The sequence below is a fragment of the Lactuca serriola genome, chromosome 5, assembly GCF_051521515.1.
Source record: "Lactuca serriola cultivar US96UC23 chromosome 5, Lser_US96UC23_V15, whole genome shotgun sequence".
NCBI lineage: Eukaryota > Viridiplantae > Streptophyta > Magnoliopsida > Asterales > Asteraceae > Lactuca > Lactuca serriola.
The window spans coordinates 241404919-241430706 of NC_136412.1; the positions used below are offsets into that span (position 1 = coordinate 241404919).

The 25788-nt window shown below is 35.9% G+C and overlaps 2 protein-coding genes and 1 non-coding gene across 3 annotated transcripts; 2 read left to right on the plus strand and 1 right to left on the minus strand.

Moving 5' to 3' along the window:
* Positions 1-4781: 4781 nt before the first annotated feature.
* LOC145053833 (multidrug resistance protein) lies at positions 4782-6369 on the plus strand. Its single transcript, XM_079001942.1, has 4 exons — positions 4782-5162; positions 5335-5410; positions 5642-5945; positions 6142-6369. The coding sequence occupies exons 1-4, from the start codon at positions 5108-5110 to the stop codon at positions 6289-6291; spliced, it is 585 nt and encodes a 194-aa protein (XP_078858068.1). The 5' UTR covers positions 4782-5107; the 3' UTR covers positions 6292-6369.
* Positions 6370-7298: 929 nt separating this feature from the next.
* TRNAW-CCA (transfer RNA tryptophan (anticodon CCA)) lies at positions 7299-7370 on the minus strand. The gene has a single exon. It is a non-coding gene; the product is annotated as a tRNA-Trp (tRNA).
* Positions 7371-7562: 192 nt separating this feature from the next.
* Positions 7563-10648, plus strand: LOC145053834 (elongation factor 1-gamma 3-like). Its single transcript, XM_079001943.1, has 7 exons — positions 7563-7728; positions 8641-8790; positions 8886-8946; positions 9029-9081; positions 9170-9271; positions 9403-9907; positions 9998-10648. Exons 1-7 carry the CDS (start codon positions 7720-7722, stop codon positions 10375-10377), a joined length of 1260 nt encoding a protein of 419 aa, XP_078858069.1. The 5' UTR covers positions 7563-7719; the 3' UTR covers positions 10378-10648.
* The last annotated feature ends 15140 nt before the right edge of the window (positions 10649-25788 follow it).

Sequence of the window (25788 nt, forward strand, 5' to 3'; positions counted from 1 at the left end):
CAGAAATATTTGCATGTCATAAGCTGTTGTCATAAAACCTCCGAGAACACAAGTAATGTTCTATATGTCATAAAACAAAAAATGCGAGTCATAACCGGCAGTTATAAATTTATATAAATTATAACTTGACACTTTTTCTCTTGACTTAAACGACTCATTTTTCAATAAACGAAAAGGAACGAACCCGAGCACCCACTTAACGAGCACAATCAACGATATGAAACGAGAACGATATTTCTATTCAATAAGTACGAGTTTCATTATTTATCTAAAAAATAATGGATCTCTAATGATTTCTCAAAAGATTGTTAATATTCTAGTCAGAAAAATCTCAACAGTATCTAAATATAAAAATATTAGTGTACGTCTAAGTCCTGTAAGGAGTTATAGCCAGAGTCTCCTAGAGGGAGAGCGGGAATTTGTGTATAAATCTATACGGGGTTGACACCCTGCACCTTTGTTGTTCGCTACAGCTAGACAGGCCAGTCTAGGGTGACAAATGTCTTTTCCAAACCGAGGGCGCCTGAGAAACGCCAAAACAAGCACTCCCTCATGATTAGTATGGTTATAACGACTCACTAGAATATGTTATATTAACTAGAAATTTATGTAAGGAAAACCTCATAAATAAATTTTGGCACGTTGTGTTGACTGTCCTACACGTGATAGGTGATGGTCCGCATTTGTTGTGTTGACTGTCCTTCGTCATCGTGTAGAATGTCCACAATAGCCATGTGGATTCTTTCTCCTAACAAGTATAGAGTCGTAATACTGCTATTTTACAAATTAAAAAGCATAGGACTCTATAGAAAACGATTTTCTACGATTTAGATAACGATAAACCAGAACTTACAAATATTTTATAGCAGAAAATATAGGATTTTCTGGAGAAAACGATTTTCTACGATTTCGATAACAATAAAATAGAACTTACGATTATTTTGTAGCAGAAAATATAGGATTTACTGGGGAAAACGATTCTTTTACAATTTCGATAACGATAAACTAGAACGCACACACTCAATTTTACTCGATAAGAGGAACATGATTTTCAACCATATTTCCTTTTTGGAAATAAGGGATTTTTCTTGAGACAGTTGATTGTTACTATTCAAAAGAACTATTCTCGGACACAGCTCGCTTTTACAAATCACACTACTTTTCAAAATCACTCCTTATAAGGATGAACAAAAGTAATGACATGCACACATATATCCATGATTTTCAAGGAAAGACTTCAAATGATTTCATAGAAAGTATCTTATTTTCTGAAAGTAAAACGAGAACGATTCTAAACGAGTGTAAACGATTTTATACAAAAATGCTTATGAACTCACCAACTTTTTAGTTGACGCTTTTCAAAACGACTTGTATTCTCAGGGATCTAGTAAGCAGGTAACAAGGGACGTTGATGCAAGACCATTTAGCTGTAGTTTGGATTCTTTTCTACTTATGCAACTTTTGTGTAACTCGAAGAACAAATACAATATGTAAACTATGTAAGTTTGTTATCTCAATGTATGACGTTTGGATTGCTCTGTTTCATGTATATTCAATTGTTATGATACTGCACAATGAAGTCACCCGCCTCCGGACGTTTCCGCCGTCTGGTCTGGGGGTGTGACAGAATTAAAACGTAAATGCCCACCTACTCAACTTGAACTTTTTGAAAAAACACACCAAACTAATAAACCAAAAGAAGGCAATTCAAATACCGAGTACATTACTGTTGGATAAGGTGTCTAAGTCCATAACTATTTCTGGTATGTACTTGACCCGACCCGGCATGGTCCATTTGGGTTGCATGGCACCATGCAATTGGATAGACTAAATGAGAGAAATAACACTTGGAGATTATTAATATATTATAAGTTCTAATATATTAATAATATTATTTGATTAGTTTGATCAATAATTAATTTAGAATTAATTAAGTGGTCAAAAGAGAACTAATTAAATATATGGGTTGATTATGTAAATCATCCATATCTTGTATAGTGGGCTAAGAGGCTCCATGGATTATCAAGTTGGGTTCTACCCATAGGATGCTCCATGGATGCTCCATGGGAGTTACAAACCCATGGGTCATGGAAATGAAGAGTCATGACACATTAGGGTTTACATGGTGTAACCCTAGATGTGTCAACACTATATAAGAATCATATTCTCCACCAAAATCGGACATACTAAGAAACTAGAGGGCTTGGCCGATTTTAAGAAGTGTGTATTATCTCAAGAGTCTTTCCAAGAGCATTTGGTGTTGTGTGAAGCATTTGAGGCATCACACTTGGGGTGCTAGGCTCACAAGGTTTCAAGGAACACAAGCAACAACAAGGTAAGTTATTCTATCTATTATTCAAGTTAAAATTGTTCCCCATGTATGCTAGATAGGAATATAGCCTTGGAATTCAACTTAGCATGATAATTAGACAAACATAGATCCAAGGTTATTAGGGTTGCATGTACACTTAGGAAGTGTTAGAATGCTCAAAACCCATCAATTACACCCAAAGTCAGAATAGTTGTGGTATTTGTTGTATCCTTAATAATTTAATTAACTATTCTTTGATGATAGATATTTACTTTTAATATATACTAATTGGTTTATGATAATATAGAATGCGTATAAGGACGTTATGGTGGCTAGATATGGTGATGATAGTGATAGCCATCCCCCTTGTGATCATGAATTATCGGTTGAAGCTAGTGGAGGGATCAAGAAAGGAATAGTGCTTGGATTTGGTTCTGTGTCTGATCTAGAAAGGTTTTTGATGCCTTATTTACCAGCCCCAAGTACATCTTCAGACAACTTAGAGGTTTGTTCTCTTTTGCTGACCTGTTATTTTATTTTCCTGTTTTTCTGTTTTCCTACTTGAAAGTACAATGTTGACCTATTTTCATATTTTCCTCTGTGAAAGTAAAATGTTGTTATTGGTTGGTTCATCTTGAAAGTACAATGTTATCATGTTTTCATCCTCACCTGTTGTCTTGTTTTAATGTTTTCCTCCTTGAAAGTATAATGCTATTCTCGGTTCATCTTGAATGTATAATGTTGATTTGTTTTTCTGTTTTACTTCTTGAAAGTATAATGTTATTCTTGGTTGGTTCATCTTGGAAGTACAATATTGACCTGTTTTCCTTCTTGAAAGTACAATGCTATTGTTGGTTGGATCATCTTTAAAGTGTTGTTCATTCTTGTTGGTGTTGTTTGTATTTAGTTGTTATTTTATTTATTTTTGTACTTATTAGTGTTGTTCATGTCATTTAAGTTTATATTTGTTAATTTACTTTGTAGGTCATCATGGATCGAATCCGTGAAGAGATGAAGGAAGAACTTAAGTCGGAACGTGAAGAAATGAAGCAAGAGCTTTTGGCCTAACATGCATAAATGGAGGCACAAAAACAAGAAATTGTGAAGATGTATAACGAAATACTAAAGCTTGCCCAAAGAAACATCACTAATTAGACGTTGGCACTTTTAACTTTTGTGACTTGGTTTTAATACTCTGAAATCGAGTATGGATATTTATTTTGGTAGTCGAATTTTAATGTTTTGAAATCAAATATTAATGTTCATTTTGGTAGTCCAATTTTAATGTTTTGAAATCAAATATTAATGTTTATTTTGGCAGTCGAATTTTAATGTTTTGAAATCAAATATTAATGTTCGTTTTGGTAGTCAAATTTATTATTTTGAAATTGAATATGAATGTCTTATTTAGCTTTGTAACATAACATTTGATTTTGATTATGGAATAGTGACAAATAATCGGGTAATTATATCATATAAACCATTTAGCGACGGATCTGCAACGGATATTAACAATGCTAGGACTTTTTGCGACATCATAATTGGTCGTTAAACCGTCGTTATTATCTCATCAACGACGGATTTACGATGGACATTAATTTTTTCAAAAACATTCTGCGACAAGATAATCTGTCGCTAAGTCTGTCGTTAACAAAAAAAATCGTTGTTGATTATGTCGCTAACCTTCAGTGTCAAAGTTTTTACTGGGGAACGCATTCTGCCGCTGATTGGTCGTTGACTTTAGTGACAGATTTCCGACGGATATTTCTGTCGCTAAAGCCTTTATTTCTAATAGTGTAATCTCAATAAATGGTGTCCATATAACTTACATGAATATTTTTAATTACATACTTTTGATCACACTATATAGCTAGATAAATAGATAATAAATACTTTCTGGTTATTTAAAGTTATAATAATTAATAATTTGTTTTTCGAATATGCTATATTTTTAATTATTTAAGAAATCATCCGATAAAACAAATAATAGTTATCTTTTGAAATAAAATTATAAATTTTCTCAGATTACGGTGATTTTATATATTTTTTGGAATGTATTGTAATGTATTCGATTCAAATTCAATTTTAATTTACTTTATTATTGTAATTACTTAATCAAACGAACGCCTCTATTAAAAACAGAAGATGTGTTGAAGTGGTCACCATCAACTTCTTAGTTGCATATGTTTCTTGGCTTCAATCATGGTTGCATAGCTGTATGATATCCAACATTGATTCTCCTTTTATTTTATTTTTTATTTTTATTTTTATTATAATGTTAATTTTTGTGTGGGGATGGATGTTTGGCACCCATCTAAAATTTTGGAAAGATAACAATAATTTATAAAATAGGTCGCTTTACTTCTTTATGGCAGCTTTCCTTCAACGTTTTGTTTTATATTAATGGAATGTGCCATGTTTCCCCTCCTTCAATTATCACTCCCATATGATCAAATTGGGTAACGTATGTGCTTCACACTTATCTGAGTGGGCTCTTTATTCCCCAACAATCTTTGATTTGGCATGTAAATCATGTATAGTTGTATACACTACATGATATGAGTCTTATGATCCTACTGAAATTTAAACTCTCAAACCTCATATGTTTCTTTAAAGATACAACATTGAAAGCAACTTTCCACAGTTTTCTCATTGATTAATACAAAACCCAAATCGACCCCGCATGAGTTTTTGTTTTTGTAAAATAATACAAGGGAAAAGTGAAAATATTATGCTTTAAAAAAGGACCAATAGCTCATACTTGTCGTGGCTCTCCAAGACAACAAAGGCCCATCCATGCTTTTGATTTCTTATAAGGCTTTCCTCATTATATTTCTTATGGCTTCTCCAGGTAACAAGTAAGGTATAGTATTCATCAAGTTAGGCATCAAGTATCATTGCGTACTGTGAAGTGTCTAATTGTGCTTTCTTCGAGTTAACATATATTTCAATCATAGTGGAGTCTCGTGTGTTCATCTATATACAAAGAACATAACATTTCTTTCTTGAAAATCGAAACTCAGTCGTGTCACGATACACCGGAGCTACACGGGTAGTGGTGTCTCAAGCCAATACACCATCAACTTTCTTTGGAAACGGGTAACTAAATCGACTTTCTTTGTCTTAAAAACAAACTTTTTTCTCGTGTTCCTAGAAACACTAAGATTTAGGTTCGTTGGGAACCAAAACAAAACAAAACAGGTTTTGATTCCCAACAAGTTTTATCAAAGTGAGGGAAAGATCCCTTTTTTGCCATCTCTTATTGCATAGGTGTGTAAAGTTTACTATATTTGAGAAGATTTTTACATTTTTAGCGATGTGATTTTGCAGGGGAATGGATGAGTTCAATACAGAAAGATCAAAGGCATGGAACATGTACACGGATTCACCACATAGCCCACCTCAAACAGGAGGTGATGGTGAAGGTCCATGGAAGAACTTTGGGACATCAATGAATGCAATTTCTTTTGGTTTTGTTGCTACCGCTGTTTTAATATCAATGTTTCTTATAATGGCAATATTCGAACATCTTTTTAGACCAAATGCTTCATTCCCTTTGCCCCAACATGGCACCAGTCACTCTCTTCACGAAGACTCGAGGCCTATGCAAAAGCTTGCAAGTCCACAATCACAAGTAAGTTTGCATGTTGGATGCAATGATGAGTTGTATCTAATAGATATGTGGAGTCCTAAATGGGTTGTTTTTTCCAAAGAACCCATTTAGAACTCAGACCCTATCTTACAACCCATCATTGCAAAAAGATGGTTATAACATTTTTATTTTTATATGGTACAATCCATTATAGCAGATCGTGGCTTATTTGTGACAGGTACAAGCGGCTTATGCATCGGATTTTTCGGTATTGATGCCGGGGCATCAATACCCTACCTACATTGCACATTCAGCACCTCTACCTTGCTCAAGGGAAGGAGCGCAATGGCCTTCTCATCAACAACATAATTATGTATTTCCTCCGTAGAAATTATTTTGTGTATTAAATACTTGTACATAAGATGAACTTCTCTTATGAGAAAATACAATACTTTCCTTAATTCCACTTTCTTTGGTGTCAAATGCCAACCATTTTCTCATGAAATTTTCATGAAACACTAGAGTTTGGCTCATTAATTTGGAATATTTCATGGTTGTTTTCCATCATAGGTTTTGTTTAATGGTTTATCCCTACCTTTCCCTGTAAACTTATTATTCGGTATATTCGAACAAAATTTAATATCATCCGCGTATAAATAGCTTTTTTAGATCCGACCATGCTTAGGGGCGAATTTTGAACTCTTTTTTTGTTAGAGCAGAGCAGGTCCAAATATATTCTAGGCACGGAACGGAGCAAAAATAATGCTTTTCGGAAAACATGTTTGAAATATATTTAAATAAAAATCCTGCCACTTATGAAATTGGACATCTCGAATAAATTTCGAGTTAAAGTTAAAAATAACATTTTCATTGATGGGTTTAAACCAGAAAAATATAAATAACACTGTAAATCAAATTTTCTTGTAGATGAAATAGTTTTGGACTAATCTTTATCAGAAAAGCAAAATAATTAGTAGGTATCGAATCACTAATATTTAATTTAAAGCCATGATTCCCAACCACGTTTTTAAAAATGGAATTAAACTTGTACAAATTAATCTTATTTAACAAATTTTGTCAAGTACACAGTGACATGGATGCTATTTTGGCAAATAACTTCGAAATTGTCAGTTTTCTAGCTATAGCTCGTCCTAAAGCAGACGCATGTGTGTGTTGCATAAAAATGAAATTAAAATGTTAAAAATAAGAAAGACAGTGTAATAAACTTAAACTTCTTGTATAGGTGTATGCAAATAGCAAAATGTTGGGGGTACATTTTGGCTGTTCAGGCATAGTGTAGGGTTTTTGTCAAAAATAAGTTCTTAACGTTTTAGGAGGAGAGAGGTGGACGGATGTAACGAAGTTAATAAGAAAATATTAAGTTTTGTGAAAAAGTGAACCTGACGTGAATCGAACACGCAACCTTCTGATCTGGAGTCAGACGCGCTACCATTGCGCCACAGATCCTTCTGTTTCTTCTTGTAGTCTTATGTTATAAATAGATAACCATCAGTTTGCACTTAAACACCAGGACTCATTTTTCTACCAAATCTCTGTTACTAATTCTCTCAAACCCACCATTGATGTGCATTTTTTATGAAATCAGGTTTATAACAAACAACCGGATTTAAAATAGATATGAACCGGAAAAAAAATCCGGTTTACCCGCTTTTCTTTTTGAAAACCCTATCTCCCTACCAAAACCCCAAGTTTTGCATTTCTTTTTCTTTGATTCATCTCAGACTTCTTTAAATCCAGATTTCAAGTATTGGCTCTATTTTGTTTCTGTAGAAGGCGATCGTTTGTTCCTTAAGCAATGTCTCTGGTGAGTTTTTCGTTCCTTATTGCGCTAATTTTGAGTCCTTACTGTGTTAGTTTTTATTAGTACATGCTTTTTTATGCGTAGTTTGTGATGGATCTTTCTTTGTATATACAAATTGTGCGGATCAGGGTATTGATGTGCATTTTGTTCTTTCCTTTTGTTTTCGTTTACTGATTTTAACTTTATCGCATTGATCGTGATATGAAGAACTCACTGAAACTTTATTGTACGATCTCCCAATTGCTTTGTCCAGTTTCATGAGTTCTATGAATAATTAAAGCTTTAAACATGATTACAAAATTCATATTAGTTTAATAATTATCTATTTCTTTCAACAAAAGCACTTGTAAGGTTTAATTCATTTGACTTTCTACACCATCAGTTTGTATTTTAGCATATTTTAATTTTACTTGATTAAACTATAACCTTGATCGACATATATATTTTTAAAATGGGTTAAGAACACTTAGTGGATACTGTATATGTTTATTTAATAAAGTTACACGTTTTTACTTCAATATGCAATGAAGTGGATCGCACCATGAATTGTTAAAAGCTGGCAACAAGCCAACAAATTGAAATTTTGTTACATAAATTGGGAAGAAGCCCATTCCTTTGCATAAATTTAACTATGTTGCATAAACAAATCATTAATTCTTTATAAATAGTTGGTATTAGGTTAAGGATATTTATGAACTGTTTTTATCATTATTTCTCTGGTTAGTTATAGTGGCATAACCTTACCTTTCCAAAGTTTTCAAGTTCTTGTATTTTACAACAAATTTAATAAACTTCTGTTAATGTTGCCTTTTCTTTTATGCTAATTTGTAGAGATGTTTTAAAATCAGATCTATTAGATTTGAGATTTTATTGTTTGTTTGCGATCATTTGATAGATGTATTGTGCTTGTTGCAGATTATGCATGCAGGGTCTCACAACAAGAATGTTTTCAAGACATTAATTGCTGCAGAATATGTTGGTGTTGAAATCAAAATGGCTGAAAATTTTCAGATGGGTGTGTCAAATAAGACTCCTGAGTTTATTAAAATGAACCCCATTGGAAAGGTATTGTTTTTTTTTTATATAATCCGATTAACACTTTTTACAAAATACAAACTCTTATTTTATCTTTTACACACTATGATTCATCATTAATGCAGGTTCCTGTCCTTGAGACTCCTGATGGCCCTATATTTGAAAGTAATGCAATTGCTCGCTATGGTGAGGAATCAAATAGCCATTGTTTTCAATCTTCTTTTGATTTTGAGTAATTGAGCTTACTTTCTTATCTTGGTTGCTGTAGTTGCTAGTTTGAAGCCTGAAAGTTCTCTCTTGGGGTCTTCACTGATAGAATATGTAAGTTCTTTTTTGTCATTTTCTCATTATGAAGGAATAAAGATACATATAATGAATCTAATCTTTTTTTTTTTAAATATATATGCAGGGTCAAATTGAGCAATGGATAGACTTTTCTACATTGGAGCTTGATGCTAATTTGAGAGGATGGGCCATGCCAAGAGTTGGATATTCCCCCTATATCAAACCTGTTAGTCAGAAACTTCTATTCCTCAAAATTTAATCTTATATTATTTTTTTGTTAGTTTACTTTAATATATCTTTTACATTAGTATTTTTGAAATTGTCCAAATGATAAATTTGTGTGTGTATGATTTGAAGGCCGAGGAGAATTATATCTCTGCTGTGAAAAGAGGTCTTGGTGCTCTAAACACACATCTTGCTTCACGTACTTTTTTGGTTGGTGATTCCGTGACTTTGGCTGACATCATCATGACATGCAATTTGGCGTTCAAGTTTAAAGTAGTGTTGACAAAGAGTTTCACTTCTGAGTTTCCTCATTTTGAGAGGTATTTCTGGACCATGGTTAATCAACCAAAATTCAGTAAGATAATCGGAGAAATCAAACAAACAGAAACTGTTCCCCCTATTCCTTCAGCCAAAAAACCAGAAGCCAAACCAAAATCCGAGCCTAAAAACGAAGCCAAGAAAGAAAAAGCCTCTAAGCCCAAGCCTGAACCCGAAGCTGCCCCAGAAGAGGAAGAGGCACCCAAGCCTAAGGCAAAGAATCCTCTTGATTTATTGCCTCCAAGTCCAATGGTTTTGGATGACTGGAAAAGGCTTTACTCTAACACCAAAACTAACTTCCGTGAGGTTGCAATCAAAGGTATTTTCTTTTTTGACTTTTTTAAAAAAAAATATATATATCTTCTTCTCAGACAACAGTTGGCTGATATATTTGTTGATTTTGTTGCAGGTTTTTGGGACATGTATGATCCAGAGGGATACTCTCTTTGGTTTTGTAACTACAAGTACAATGATGAGAACACTGTCTCATTTGTGACAATGAACAAGGTTGGTGGATTCCTTCAGCGAATGGATCTTGCAAGGAAATATGCTTTTGGAAAGATGTTGATTATTGGAAACGAGCCTCCATTCAAGGTCAAGGGTTTGTGGCTTTTCCGGGGGACTGAAATCCCAAAATTTGTGATGGATGAGTGTTATGACATGGAGCTTTACGAGTGGACCAAGGTTGACCTTTCTGACGAGGCACAAAAGGAGCGTGTGAATCAGATGATTGAAGATTTTGAGCCTTTTGAAGGTGAAGCTCTTTTGGATGCCAAGTGCTTCAAATGAAGGGAAATTGGAAAATGCTCTGATACCTATCATGAATAAATATAATACAGTGATCTGCGAAGTTCAACATGCTAATTGTACTCCATACAGAATGCCCGATGTGGCCGAAAAGCAAGTAGCAACCCTTTGAACGCTATGCAGTCCAAGTAAGAAAGCAAAATGTGAATAAAAAACTATTGTAGTCCAAAAATACTAATGTTACCATGTGTAAAACGTGTGAAATATTTGAAATCTCATGTTGAAGCTGGAAAATAAGATTTTCTGTTGAACATGTTATATACTTAAATGTGGAAACGATTGAGTTGTAGGCGATGGAGATGAGGACTGAAGTTGGTTTCTTTTTCTTCTATATGCTCATCCAAAAATTGATGATTGATGTTGGTCTGAGAAGATGGAGATTGGAGACTCATCGCCTCATCGGAGATGATTAGACCTTAATAGCCGATCAAAATGATAATTTTTAAATATCAAAGTCAGTTTAATGGTAAATTAACTGTAAATGCCGATCAATTTGATTTTTTACTATACTTTAAAGACATGAAAAGATTTCTTTTAGTTAGAAATTAATATGTTACATTAAATTATTTTTATATAAATATATATTTAATTTATAGTTTATATTGTTATACTAAACTGCTAACTCTTACAATATAAAACAAAATAAACTAAATATTTAAGCTATCTATTGATAGTTATTGAATATTTACTCATTATAAATGATTATAATAATTATTAAAAATATAAAATAATTGTTGTGTGGAGACCACTTTCAAAAGAATATAAATATTAAATATTACATTGATGTATAAAGTAATTGCAAAAGGTAATGTAACCGGTGGCAGATCTATATGAATGTAGGGATGAGCATACGATCCGTGAGGTTGGACCCGGAAAAAAATCGGGACCTGACCCGGACCGAACTAGATTATCATATTAATAGGCCAGTTTTCGGGTTTGGTTTTTCTCAATAATGGGGTTTCGGGTTTGGACCGGACCGTACCCGAATTAAAGGATTTAAATCGGACTTGACCGGAAAACCAAATTTTTTTTTATTTTATTGACAAACAGTAAGCAAAAATTACTAAAAAAAAAATGTTGTCCGATTGAATTGATTCGGACTCTCCTATGGATTACATTATAGTGTCATTTTTTTTTTCGGCCTCTTCTCTTTGATCGTATTATGGTGTCGAATTTTTTCTCGAAAAACCAAAAGTTATTTCCTATTATATTTTTTTAAATAAAAATAGTGAAGTTTTAAAAAAAAATAACGCAGTATTTTTTAAAAAAGTAATGTTAAGTGCAAATTTTTTTTTATAAAAATAGTGCATTTTTTATATAAAAATAGTGATGTTAAGTGCAAACTTTTTTATATAAAAATAGTGTTGTTTTTTTTTTATAAAAATAATGTAACTTTTTAATATCGTCTGTATTTGGTAAATACACCTCATTTGCACGTATTCTAATTAAAGTCTTACGTCGTACCATTGTATTCATCTTCTTTTATGTATTTTTTTAGTCGAATTGTGCAAATAACAAAGATAAGAATGATAGATGTTACATAATAAGATTATAATTTGAAATACTATGCTAGAGAGTAACATGACAAACAAAATTTGAAACCGTAAACAACAAACATACAAAACCTAGTTTGGTACAGGATTGGACCGAAACCGTAAATAACACTACCAAAGTCTAATTCGGTCCAAAACCCGAACCCGATTTAGTACCCGGAACCAGACCGGACCAAACCCGGACCCACTACACCCAAAAACGGTTCGGTTTTTGGGTAAGGTAATTCATGATTTTTGGTCTTCGGGCCGGTCTGTTCCGGGTTCGGCCAGTTGCTCATCCCTATATAAATGAATGGGGTAAAATGGTCAAAATCATTAGGTTGGACGAAACTAGTGGCAAATTTAGAAAACCATATGGTTCCATAAACGGGTTCAATTGAGGCGGTTCAAAAGAAAATTGGGTTCAACCGAACTAGTTCAAGAAAAAATCAGGTTCAAAAAGTCGGTTCAACCGGAATATAACTGGTTCACCATGCATAAAAAGAGAAATTGTCATAAAAGTCCCAATATTTTTTGAAAAGTGTCACTTTAATCCCCAAAAAAATTTGAACAGAAAAGTCACGATTATTTCATTTTACACGATAATATGTCATTTTCTGTTACAAGAAAAAAGGAATTTTTTGGCTAATTTGAGTCAAAATGAAATAATCGGGAATTTTCTGCTCAAATAAAAAAAATTGGGATTAAAAGAAACTTTTCTGAAAATATTATGACTTTTCTGACAATTTCCTTACATAAAAACTATGTTTTGTATTAACGATCATTTCATATTAGAATGAAACACATCACATTATAGAATTAAACACATATGCTTGATATGTCTCTTAAGCCAACTACAAGTATGATAACTAAATATAATTAATACAAGGACCTTAGTTGTTTTATAAATACTTAAATAATAAATTAAGTAAAATCATTGTTAAACCATCGTTCCAATTAATATATTTAATTTTTTTGTACCGACAAATCTAATCTACGTCTAACCTAACACACCTAACTTCATTTATGTCTACAACAGGACTTGAACCCTCAACCTTAAAGATGAAGAATAACACATGATATTGCGGGCTAAAAGCCCTTTGGTAATTAATATGTTTAATTAATATTATTGCTTTTATAGATTGGTAATTATCAGAAATCCTAATTAACTTATATAAGTTATATAAGAAATCCTAATTAACTTGTACTAGGCTAACTAATTGCCATACAATAGTAAAAGTAAACCTAATTCTTAAAATATTATCATCTAATGATCAATTTATCTACCACTTGCCTTGTTTTTTTTTTCTTTGTTTAGTTGTTGGTTAAGCCTAATCATTGAGGGTCTCACATGTTATCTTTTAAGTTTAGCCAATTGTTACTAATGGAAATGAAGATTGATATTGTTATATATAGTCATATATTTTGTGCAATATGTACGTACATTTAGCTATATTTTAGTCATTTATAAAGATATTTGGTACTTATTTCACTTAAAATCTATTTTATAGCAAAAATAGACATTCTCAAGAAAAAGGAGTAAATTTGATAAGTTGTAGACTTGGAAACTTGAAGCATTCATAAAGAAGAAGAAATCGTGCAAAAAAGTGGTTGCCACATCGTTGTCAACATCTTGCCACGACATGGTGATGTGTCAAACTTAGAACATTCCTGGGGTGTTTGTATGAAAAGCGTGGAGACTACCTAAAGTATTTGTCCACCATGACATGGTGAGACTTGTGTCACAACCTGGTATTGGGTTTTTGAAAACTTATATATTCGGATATCAGGTCAAATTTGGAGGGAGCAGTTGTAGTGTGTTGCGCTTACCTACAACTTTAGACGGCCAAAACCCTAAGAAGGGAAGATAGTGATTGAAGAACAAGTATTGAAGAGATCTAGATACGGAGAACATGATAATCATTCAGTTTGCTTACCTAAACATGTTTAGTGAAGTTCTTATTGATTTTAGATGTTTTTCTAACTTAGTTATGGGTTAATAACCATACACTTTCGTTTAGCATAGATAAACCTACTATGCGTTGATTTCAATTATTTGGATTTAATATGTTAAAGTCCTTATTATTATCACTTATATGCAAGTTACGTGTAGTTAGATGACCATTCAAATTGCATGAACTTTATATTTAGTTATTTTATGATTATTGAATAGTTAGATTTAGTAATTGAACAAATCCTAGGGTTAGGTGGTAATAACTAGTAACATGTAAATTTGATTGTGTTAGAGAGGAATAACTATCCATGTTATGTGCTTGATTGATTATCTTGATCATAGATAAGAAATCACTAGATCTTGGCATTCATAGTCCGAAAATATTACAACCAATTTAGTGTTCACTTGTTACATGATCATTATAAGTGTCGTTCATGAGTTGTTAAAACGCTAAGAACCCAAACAAGATGGCCAATAGCTTTAGAAATCGGTAACCAACTAAATAATCCACTACATAAAAAATCAACCATAGAATAAAGGTGATTCGAAGCTTAACGAAAGTGCTATTTTATCTTGATTTGAAATCGTATTCGTTTTGTTTGCTTTAGTCCAAGTAATTGTTAGTTAATTTGCTTTTGAATTAATGATTTAAGTTGTCAAACATGTAAAATCAGTAAAACCCCCAATTTACAGTATTTCTTTTAGTTTACTTATTATCATTTGATTTTCATTGAAATCATACTCGTTCCCTATGAGTTCGACATTATTTCTTACCTACAGTATATTATTATGCGACTAGGTACACCACATATTGTATTTTAACTAGTTGAGTTTGATATGATTTAAAAATATTAAAACTAGTGCATATAAAATAACTCATCAAAGGTTCTCAAAATCCATTGGGGGCATGTGACCCTATTCTTAGAAGGGTGGAGTCGCCCATGAATCTAACATAGTTGAAAGATTAATGACATTGCAGTAATATTAATTGTCTATGTAAACAATCATCGTAATCATAATAAGCTTGTTTTTCTCTAAAATAGTCAATGAGCTATGTGGATCTCAAATAATCTTCAAAATCTTTTTTTTTGCTTCCTCTATCCAGCTCGAACAAGTTCAAATTAACAAGTTCAAATGGTGTAATGCTCTAAAGTGTAAGTGTGTCACTTATGGTCCCTAACTCTTGAGCTTCATGCTAATGACACTATTCAACATCTAAAAGTACTAGCAGGTTATACCATTTCACTAGGAATCCAAGAAATCAAGTTCTAGATCTTTTGATCCCAATATTGGTAAAATATTAATCAAACCTCAAGTTTTACAAAATTTATAGTTTTAGTGCGTTACATTTTCCCAAAAGGACAATAATTGACATGTCCAACTTCTAAGTATCAATGTGTTAAGATTATGTCATATTTAAATCAAGGGTAAATTACACCAGTCGTCCCTTGTGCATATGTCAGAAAGCGTGTTTAGTCCCTATTTTTAAAAATTAACTCAGACCGTCCCTCGTTTGCATAAACCTTGCACACTTCGTCCCTGATATGCATTTTTGTTGCGAATGTAGTCCCTGCCAGATCTAAAATGACCATAATGCCCTTGTTGTATTTCGTTTCCATTTAATTTAATGTTATTATTATTATTTTTAATTTTTTTTTAAATGTAAACATATCATTCCTACCAACCCCACCCCATTTGTCCCTTCCCAAATCTCCATCTACCTCACACGAATCCACTCCCCTGAAAGTAAAAATCTAGCCACCGGTCCACCACCATGCACCACCACCGGAAAATAGAGCAGCACCACCGGAAAATGGAAAACCATTGAAAATCTTCACCTCGTTTCTTTGCTTATGTCTCATACACATGGATCTACCTCACTATAACTTCACCGAAAAGAACCCAAAATTCTAGTCAATCGTAAACCCTAATCCCAAATTCGCATTAAATTTATTAGCTATAACGAAACCAGTTCAATCTTTTACCTGGCCTATAGAGAAAATTAAGATCACTCCGATCAAATCTGATTCCATGACCAGGGATCTTATTATTGATCTTGAGATAAATTGATTCATCACTCTGGACACGAAGCACGAGCTCATTTTTAGCCTTCTCCAAATCCATTTCAAAGTTTTGTTTGTAAAGATAACCATGAACACGTCAATTGAAGCGTTATGAAGGAGGAGACACATCTGGTGACCGATTGGAGGGAGAAGAAGAACATGGGCTGTAACACAAAGCCTTGCCAACGTATTTTCTTGCCACTTCATCCACCACATTATCAACCTTGATTTACAACAGATATACATACGATGAGGGAACGATATATGAGCTTGAAAGTGGGGGCAGAAGACGAGGACTTCTATGCTGCCATCGTCGGACAAAGGAGGAAGAAATAATGTGGTCTCGCTGGAGAGTTAGGTTTTGGGTGCTTGTCGGTAATGGTAAGAACGAGGGAGACGAAAGAAACTGGGGAAAAGGAAAGGGGGGAGGGTTTGGTAGAGATATATTTTTCTTTTTTTTAAGTCTAAAAATGATTAACGAATAAAAGAAAATTAAAAAAATAAATTATTAAGGGCAAACTTGACTTTTCATGTCTAAAGGGATGAAGTATGCAAGTTTTAAACTAACAAGGGACGGTCCGAGTTAAAATTTGAAAATAGGGACTAAACACGCTTTCTGACATATGCACGAGGGACGATTGGTGTAATTTACCCTTAAATCAAAGTTAACATACGAGATTTCCAAACTTGGCATAAATAGCCCCTTAATACTAAATTTTTGATAACAACTTGAAACTTTTAGTTTTATTACTTTTAATTATCCATACTTTATTTAATCTATTAATATCAAGTTTAAATATATTTATTTTATTTTATTCTATATTTCTATATAAAAAAAGTTAATGTTAATACTAAAAAACATAAAATTTTAGGCCCAAAATAAGGATGTTACAAATTTACAACATAAAGGAATAGTTGTTTTCATTATAGAATCTGAAATGTTCAAGTCTGGAATCGAGAATGATACTCTTGGAATATCGTTTTCATGTAAAAATGGTTAGTTTACAAAAACACATAATGTTCGTCTTTTTTTTCAAACAACATTGTTCACGATGGTTAGTTTTGTTAATATACATATAAATGATTATACTAATGTTTAATATATTGTTGAATAAATATTGATTTAGCCTTATCTTTATTAAAAAATAACTATTGATTTGTTAGTATAAACTAGTTTTGGAGGGGTGTAGTACAAAGGGTGTGAAAAGGCGATATAAGATCGGCATGACATAGGTGGACATTTAGTATCGGTGGGAACATTGCACCACCTAACCAGTGTTGACCAAGTTGTTCCCCACGACATGTATTTTCTTGGAATGAAATGGTATGTCTCTCTTTGGAGACAAGGAGGATGAAAAAAAATGAGCATTTACATAGTTTAGGGATAAATGAAAAGATAGAGAAAAAACCCAATGAGTATATGACAATTGGTGTGTAAAAGAGAGGTTGTTAGGAATGAATGAGATCGGAAAGATGAACCTGTTTTATGGCATCTCTAACCCTATTTTATAAATAAAATATGAAAAAACTACAAAAATGGTCCCTGTGGTATGCATTTTTTTGGGGTCTTAGTTCAAACCATGACTTTTTTGGCTTCGTGGTCCTTTTGACCTAGTTTTATTGTGTTTTTGGTCACTCCTAATTGTGAAATGATTGTAATACCCTTAGGGTATTTATTTTCTATTTTTATTTCATTTCTTTTTAAATCTAATACTATTTTATTTATTTTAATAATTAAAAAAATAAGAATGGGACCCACCTCTCTCTCTCTCTCTCTTCCTCTCTCCCCCTCTCCACTAAGAGTACTCCCAAGCTCCAAGTTCTTCTACTTGAACAAGATCTGATGTAACGTCCCAAAAATACGAGCCAAAAATTTCATTTTTAAAACATGTACTTAGCGAAACATTAGAAATAAACGTTCAACAATCATATCATTTCACAAAAGATAGTGCATGTCTGGAAAACATTTTGATAAAACATAAAAGTATCAGAGTACAAATCCCCAGGAAGATCTCATGATGCTGAATACAAGCATGTGTGTGATGTACCGCTACCGCGCCAGCTCCTTCCCCTTCGAAGAAGAGGTACCTAAAACCAAAACTGAAAACTGTAAGCACGAAGCTTAGTGAGTTTCCCCCAACATACCACATACCATACATTCACATATCGAGCATACTGTCGGGCAATTCTGGGGTGCCCGACCTACCCGGTACGGCCATTCTGGGGTGCCGACCTACCCGTGTCAAGCCGTTCTGGGGTGCTGACTACCCATGTCAAGCCATTCTGGGGTGCTGACTACCCATCAGTCCTAACACCGATCTTCGGGGACTATTTCACCCCCTACTGCTACTAGCACATATATCATAACATAACATATTATCATACATATCTGGGGTGTCCGATCTACCCTTCGGTCCTAACGACCGAACTTGGGGACTATTCCCCTCCTACTACCACTATCACATATAACATATCATGCCAACATATAAACATATCATCACATACTGTCAGACATATCTGGGGTGTCTGACCTACCCTTCGGTCCTAAAAACTGAACTCTACTACTATCACATATACATATCATGCCAGCATATAACATATCGGGGTAGTAGCAACCCTAGATGATATCACAAAGACAATCATCTAACATACAACTCCTACTGGTGGGCCGACATTGTGGTCGTAGACCCACCGCTACTGGAAGGTAACTCACCTCAAAGTAGCTGCTGATCTGCGCGGGAATTGACTGTCTGCTGATGCTGCTGCCCCAGGAATCCTCCGGCTATAATTCCCACGAAACACTCAGTCAAATACTGCTAATCGACCTCAGGGTAAAATGACCTTTTACCCCTAATCAATCAAGAGTCCAAGTCAAAGTCAACTGCCAGTTGACCAGACTCGCTGAGTTGGCTTGCCAACTCGCCGATTCCTTTTCCCTTAGTCTGACCATAAATCCGTCTCTACTCGTCGAGTTAGGCGTTGACTCGACGAGTTTTCCTTCTATACCCAAGGCCACTAGTCCTTCATCCTACTCGCCGAGTTGTATGAACAACTCGCCGAGTTCATCTTCATCCGAAGAACACTCTATGTTGTGACTCGCCGAGTTGTTCTTGAGGCAAGAAGATTGCCTTGAACTCACCGAGTCATGGCATTGACTCACCGAGTTACTTCACGAGTGAGTCTAGCTTCAGACCCACTGAGTCCTATCCCACGACTCACCACTCCACCCCGAAAACACGAAAAGGGGGAAAACTCAGGGACTCGCGACTCGACTCGCCGAGTCAGATGAACGACTCACCAAGTCGGCCACATGCAAATACTATACACGTGATTCTGCTTGAATCCAGCTCATGCTATTCATAGATCTGGGTTTCTAGGGCATGAATAACACGTAAAGTTTCCAACTTAACGTGTAAATAATCACCAATAAAGGTTTTAGGGCTCAAAAATGCACCAAAAGAGTACATCTAGGGCTTTCATGCAATATGGCTCCATAAAGGCAGTAGATCAAAGCTCCTGGAGCTCAATCACACCTAGATCTAGAGGCTAGCAACTTATTACAAACCATAAGGCACAATCAAGCTTAGGGAAAAACTCAAGAAGGACTTCCATGGAGCTAAAAGGGACTATAAGCATGAAAACAAAGGGAAAACGAGTTATACCTTAAGAAAAACACTGAGATAGCTCAAGGATGCCTGGCCTCCTCCTCTTCTTCTTGATCTACTCTCCTTCCCTCTCCAAATCTTCAAGAAAACACACCAAAATGCTTCAAACTCACAAGGAACAAGGCTTGAACGAAGTATAGAGCTCTGAGGGTGAAGGGAGCGAGCTTGGGGACAGATAAGAGGGTTTAAATAGGGTGCAAACCCTTGAAATTTAGGGTTTCATCAGACAGCGGGGACTCGCCGAGTCGCCAACTTAAACGTGTTCCGAATCCCGACTCTACTCGGCGAGTCGGACCTACAACTCGCCGAGTCCAAGGCTAAAAATGAAAAACACTAAGATAAATTTTACATACCAGGAACCAGGTGCTACATCTGAGTTATGAATAATACCTAATTACTTCCTTATCATAACCCATAAATAGATTTTCCACCTTTAACAAAACCTAGAAACTAACTTCATGTTCAAATTCAAAACACACATGTAAAAATGAAACCCACATCAATGGTGATGGTGGTGACTTGCGATGTTTCAGTTTTTCATCTTCTCCATCTATAGATTTCAGTTCCTATTTTAACATCCCCATATTAGATTTCAGTCTAATTTTAATTTCGATTTCAACGATAAGGAGGTGGTGTAGGGCTCTCAAAAAAAACGAAGGCCCCTGAATCGAAGACGACATATTTGATTTCTTACCACTACCACAATTAATTGACCTTGAATCGATCTTAAACTTCCATCATTTGTTAAACCTCAATGTGGATTCAGCCAATACGATACCAAATGAGGAGAAATCAGGGATAAATTTGAATCTATAGCCAAGTCCATCTTGTTTATTGAACATGGATCAAAAACCTAGAAATCCTTTCAAAAACCTAGAAATTATGTTAACCAAATACCCATAAATGATGTGTGTATTCGATTTCGAACAATAAGATGCAAACACTAGAGAAATAAAGGAACAAAGCTTGCTCCAGTGGTGGCTGAGAAATCCCGAGGAAGGGAGCACACAGTTCAAATAAACACACAGTTCAAATAAACACACAGTTCAAATAAACACCTATAGGTTGCGAGCCTGCTAGTGTTCCACTGGACTGTCTAGAATAGTCCGTGGTCGTCATCTATACTCCGCTAGATGACTGGATCATCAATAACATCTATAACAAGGCCTCTCATTGTTTTATTTTGTCACACAACAACTATTACATCTACCCATGTTTTACCCAACACATTTTGTAGATATAAAATACATATACAATTTAAATCATTGAAAACATGTATAAAACGTTCATCCAGCATAGATAGCAAGTATTCAGATAATATGCACACATAGCACGTAATTTATATAAAATACTTCATATCTATGTGTAAGCTGAAAGTAACTATGCACTCACTTGAAAGGTGGTGACTCAGCACTCGGACACCGCTTCGATACTCTCAAAACGATATTCCTTCGATAAAACCTAGTATCAATACCACTAGGGTTTAGTCTAACGATAACCGCGACAAATTAATTAGTCTGAGTATTATTAAGTGTTAATAATACTCGATATAACTCATAATAATAGCCCAAATAATTATTTTAAGGACCTAATAACATACCTATAATTATTGAAAGCTATATTAAAAATTACGTAAGCGTAGCACACTTACAACGAATTTTATCGAAAACCTGAACTTAATTGGAGCAGCGGTTCGAAACCGAAAAACTCCTTTTTCTCGGGACTCCGGGAGCCTCGGGGCTTCCCTAGGGTGCTAGGGGGTTTTTCCTAGGGTTTAGGGGGTTAAAATGGGCTAGAGAGAGAAATTAATTTAGAGAGAGAGTGAGTTTTGGTGTGAAATGAGGGCTGCCTTCGGACCCCTTTTATAGGCGCGAAGCTCGGACATTACGTCGGGCGTACCAAGGAGCTACGCTGGGCGTAGTCTTGGATATGGTTGCCAGCTCGCACCAGCTGGCTCGCACTCCGACTCGGAAGGGATAAGAGCGAAGGTACGCGGGGCGTACAGACTTCGGATGCGGGGCGTAAGCGAGGGGTGGCATGTCGTAATCCGAAGCGACTTCTGAGACCATCATCGGACGGTTGTGGTGCTGCCACGTCATCGAATTTGCAACAGACTTCGCAATTTCGAGTTACAACTTCAAAAATTCGTAACTTTCGCGTACGACCTCGGTTTTCGACGTTCTTTATATCCACGTGAAGGTGGGAACGTACTCTACAACTTTCGTTTAGACTCCGTCGGCTAATTTTGAATCGATTTTAAATTTTATTTTATTAACAGCCCGGGACAGGATTGGTCCGTTAAATCCTCATAACTTCTTCATCCGACATCCGTTTTCGCCTATCTTTTTCTCGTTACGCTACTCTCAACGAGATCTTCGATTCTCGTTTAGGTCGGGTCGGCTAAAAATCACTCAATCTAATATTCGAATTTCAGGTTGTACACTGTTATTCCGAAACTTCGAAAAATCATAACTTCTTCATACGAAGTCAAATTTGGGCGTTCTTTTTATCGATGTTCTTAGTGTAACATATTCTACGACTTTCGTTTAGATCGCTAAGGCTAAATCTCGCTCTATCGTAAATTCACTATTTACGCTTTCCGGTATCGTGCCAGTTCTGTCGCGAAACTTCGATGGGTCATAACTTCTTCGTTATAACTCGGATTTCGGCGTTCCTTATATGTACGGAAACCTTGAGACATATTCTAAAACTTTATGTAGAGATATCAGGCTTATCTCACACTTTAATTTTGACGCTCATTTTTTTATTCTTTATTAATTATACATTTATAATTAAATAGTAAGCACATAAACACACATAATTCACATAATACTCAAATATTTCATCTTTATTACTTCAAAAAGAGTTACAAGAATTGACCTAGACTATTACATTGACAAAAATGCTTAGCCCTGAATCCCAGGCGTTACAATTCTCTCCCCCTTAGGATGATTCTGTCCCGGAATCATGCATCAGCAAACAGATGTGGATAGCGACTCATCATGTCATCCTCTGTTTCCCAAGTGAGTTCGGCCCATTCAAATGTTTCCATCGGACTAGCACTAAGTCGACCATCTTGCGTCGTAACTTCTTAGTCTTACGGTCAACAATTGCCTCAGGCTCTTCGATCAGCCTCTTATTCTCATCCATCCTTAACTCTGAGATTGGAATTATGTCGGGAACATCTCCCTTGAATTTCCTCAAATAACACACATGGAAGGTGTTATGAAGACCATTGAGTTCTTCGGGCAATTCCAGCTTGTAAGCTTGGTTCCCAATCTTCTGAAGAACTTTGAACGGTCCAATAAACCTTGGACTCAACTTTCCTCGTTTCCCAAATCGTATAAGTCCCTTCCACGGTGAGACTTTAAGCAAAACAGAATCCCCAATTTCGAAGGTTATCGGTTGTCTTTTCTTGTCAGCATAACTCTTCTGACGATCCTGAGCTGCTAACATCCTTTCCCCAATCACCTTCAACTTCTCAGCAATCTCATGGACTATCTCGGGGCCCATAAACTGCTTCTCTCCAGCTTCAAGCCAACAAGACGGCGTACGACACTTTTGTCCATACAAGGCTGGGTAAGGTGTCATCTTGATGCTCGAGTGAAAACTATTGTTGTAGGAGAATTCTACCAGAGGTAAGTGCTCATCCCAATTCCCTTGGAATTCAAGGGTACACGCCCTCAGCATATCTTCCAATGTCTGAATCGTTTTTTCACTATGACCATCAGTTTGCGGATGGTAAGCCGTACTCAAACATAATTTCGTACCCAATTCCTCTTGTAAACTCCTCCAAAACCTTGACGTGAAACGACTATCACGATCTGATACAATCGTAAGAGGGACACCGTGAAGTCTTACAATTTCCTTCACGTAAGCATTTGCGAGCTTATCCATAGACCACTTCTCGTTGGCTTCTATGAAGTGTGCACTCTTGGTGAAACGATCCATGACTACCCAAATCATGTTGTGTCCGCTCTTCGTCCTGGGCAGTTTAGTCACAAAATCCATGGTGATGTCTTCCCATTTACCCATGGGTACAGGTAAAGGTTCTAAACTCCCATACGGTTTTGATGTTGTGCCTTAACTCTCGCACATGTCACACACTCGGCCACATACTTCGCAACATCGAGTTTCATCGTCGACCACCAGTAGTAGGGTTTTAGATCCCTATACATTTTAGTGCTACCGGGATGAATTGAGTACATGGTCTTATGTGCTTCTTCCATCAGAAGATCTCTTATTCCTCCCGTCTTAGGTACCCAAATTCGATCTTGGAATACCTTCAGTCCTCGACTGTTTGTACCGAACACTAACGTTTTGCCCAAACGTTCTTCCTTTCGGTCATTCTTTTCTAAAGCTTCTTCCTGAGCCTTCCTGATACTTTCCACAATCGTCGAGACGAATTCAATTCTCAACTCTCTTGGCCTTTTCCTTTCAAGGTTGACTTTCCGACTGAGAGCATCAACAACAATATTTGCTTTACCTGGGTGGTAAAGTATCTCACAGTCGTAGTCCTTGAGTAGTTCTAGCCAGCGTCGTTGCCTCATGTTCAACTCCTTCTGATTAAAGAGATATAGAAGACTCTTATGATCAGTGAAGAGCTTGCACTTCGTGTCGTAGAGGTAATGCCTCCATATCTTCAAGGAAAATACTACCGCTGCCAAATCCAGATCATGAGTGGGGTAGTTCTTTTCGTGCTCTTTCAATTGTCGAGATGTGTATGCTATCACCTTTTCTCTCTGGGTTAGAACACAACCCAACTCGACTCTAGATGCATCACTATAAACCGCAAAGTCTTCAACTCCATCGGGTAGAGAAAGTATCGGTGCTTCGCATAACTTCTTCTTTAGCTTCTCGAATGCCTCATCGTGTTTCTCACTCCACGTATATGTCGCTCCTTTGTGGGTCAAAACTGTCAATGGAGAGGCTATCGAAGAAAAGCCTTGGATAAATCGTTGATAATATCTGGCTAATCCTAGAAAGCTTCGGATCTCCGTGGGACTCTTTGGACGTTCCCACTTCATTACAGCCTCGATCTTTGCGGGATCAACCATTATCCCTTCCTGGTTAACCACGTGACCCAAGAACTGGACCTCTCGTATCCAAAAGTCGCATTTTGAGAACTTAGCGTAAAGCTTCTCCTTCTTTAATACTTCCAACACTTCTCGTAGATGCTTGCCATGCTCCTCCTGGCTTTTCGAGTAGATGAGAATGTCTTCGATGAACACCATCACGAATTTATCGAGGAATGGTTTACAAACCCTATTCATCAAATCCATGAATGCTGCTGGAGCATTGGTTAGTCCAAACGACATAACCAAGAACTCGTAGTGTCCATATCTCGTTCTGAACGCAGTCTTCTTGATATCCTGATCTCTCACTTTCAGCTGACGATATCCTGACCTAAGATCGATTTTTGAGAAGTAGCTCGAACCTTGCAGCTGATCGAATAGGTCGTCAATCCTTGGCAATGGATACCTGTTCTTCACCGTTGCCTTGTTCAGCTCTCGGTAGTCTATACACATTCTCATGCTTTCGTCCTTCTTCTTTACGAATAACACCGGAGCTCCCCAGGGTGATGAACTAGGTCGAATGAAACCGTTGTCCAACAGCTCCTGAAGTTGCGTCATAAGCTCCTTCATTTCCGTCGGTGCTAATCGGTATGGTGCTTTTGCTATCGGTGTCGTTCCTGGTAACAAGTCTATACGAAACTCCACTTGTCTATCAGGTGGTAATCCAGGAAGATCTTCGGGAAAGACTTCCGGATAATCGCACACAACCGGTATATTCTGCACCTCTTTCTTCTCCTTCTTAGCATCGATTACGAATGCCAAGCACGATGCACATCCTTTGGACAAACATTTCCTGGCTTTCATCAGGGAGATGATTCCAGAATTCACTCTACGTTTGTCCTCATACACCATAAATGATTCCTTTCCGGGTGGGTTTATCCTAACTATCTTCTTTCGGCATAATATCTCGGCATCGTTGGCGCTAAGCCAATCCATACCCAAAATGATGTCGAAACCGTTTAACTCTATGGGTAATAGCTCCTCATGGAATTCGTTTTCGTTTAGGTCGATGACGATGTTCTTAATACGATTACTAACAGGTACGAATTTGCCACTGACAACTTCTACAATCAGGGCATTATCAAGTTTTTCTACAGGCAATGC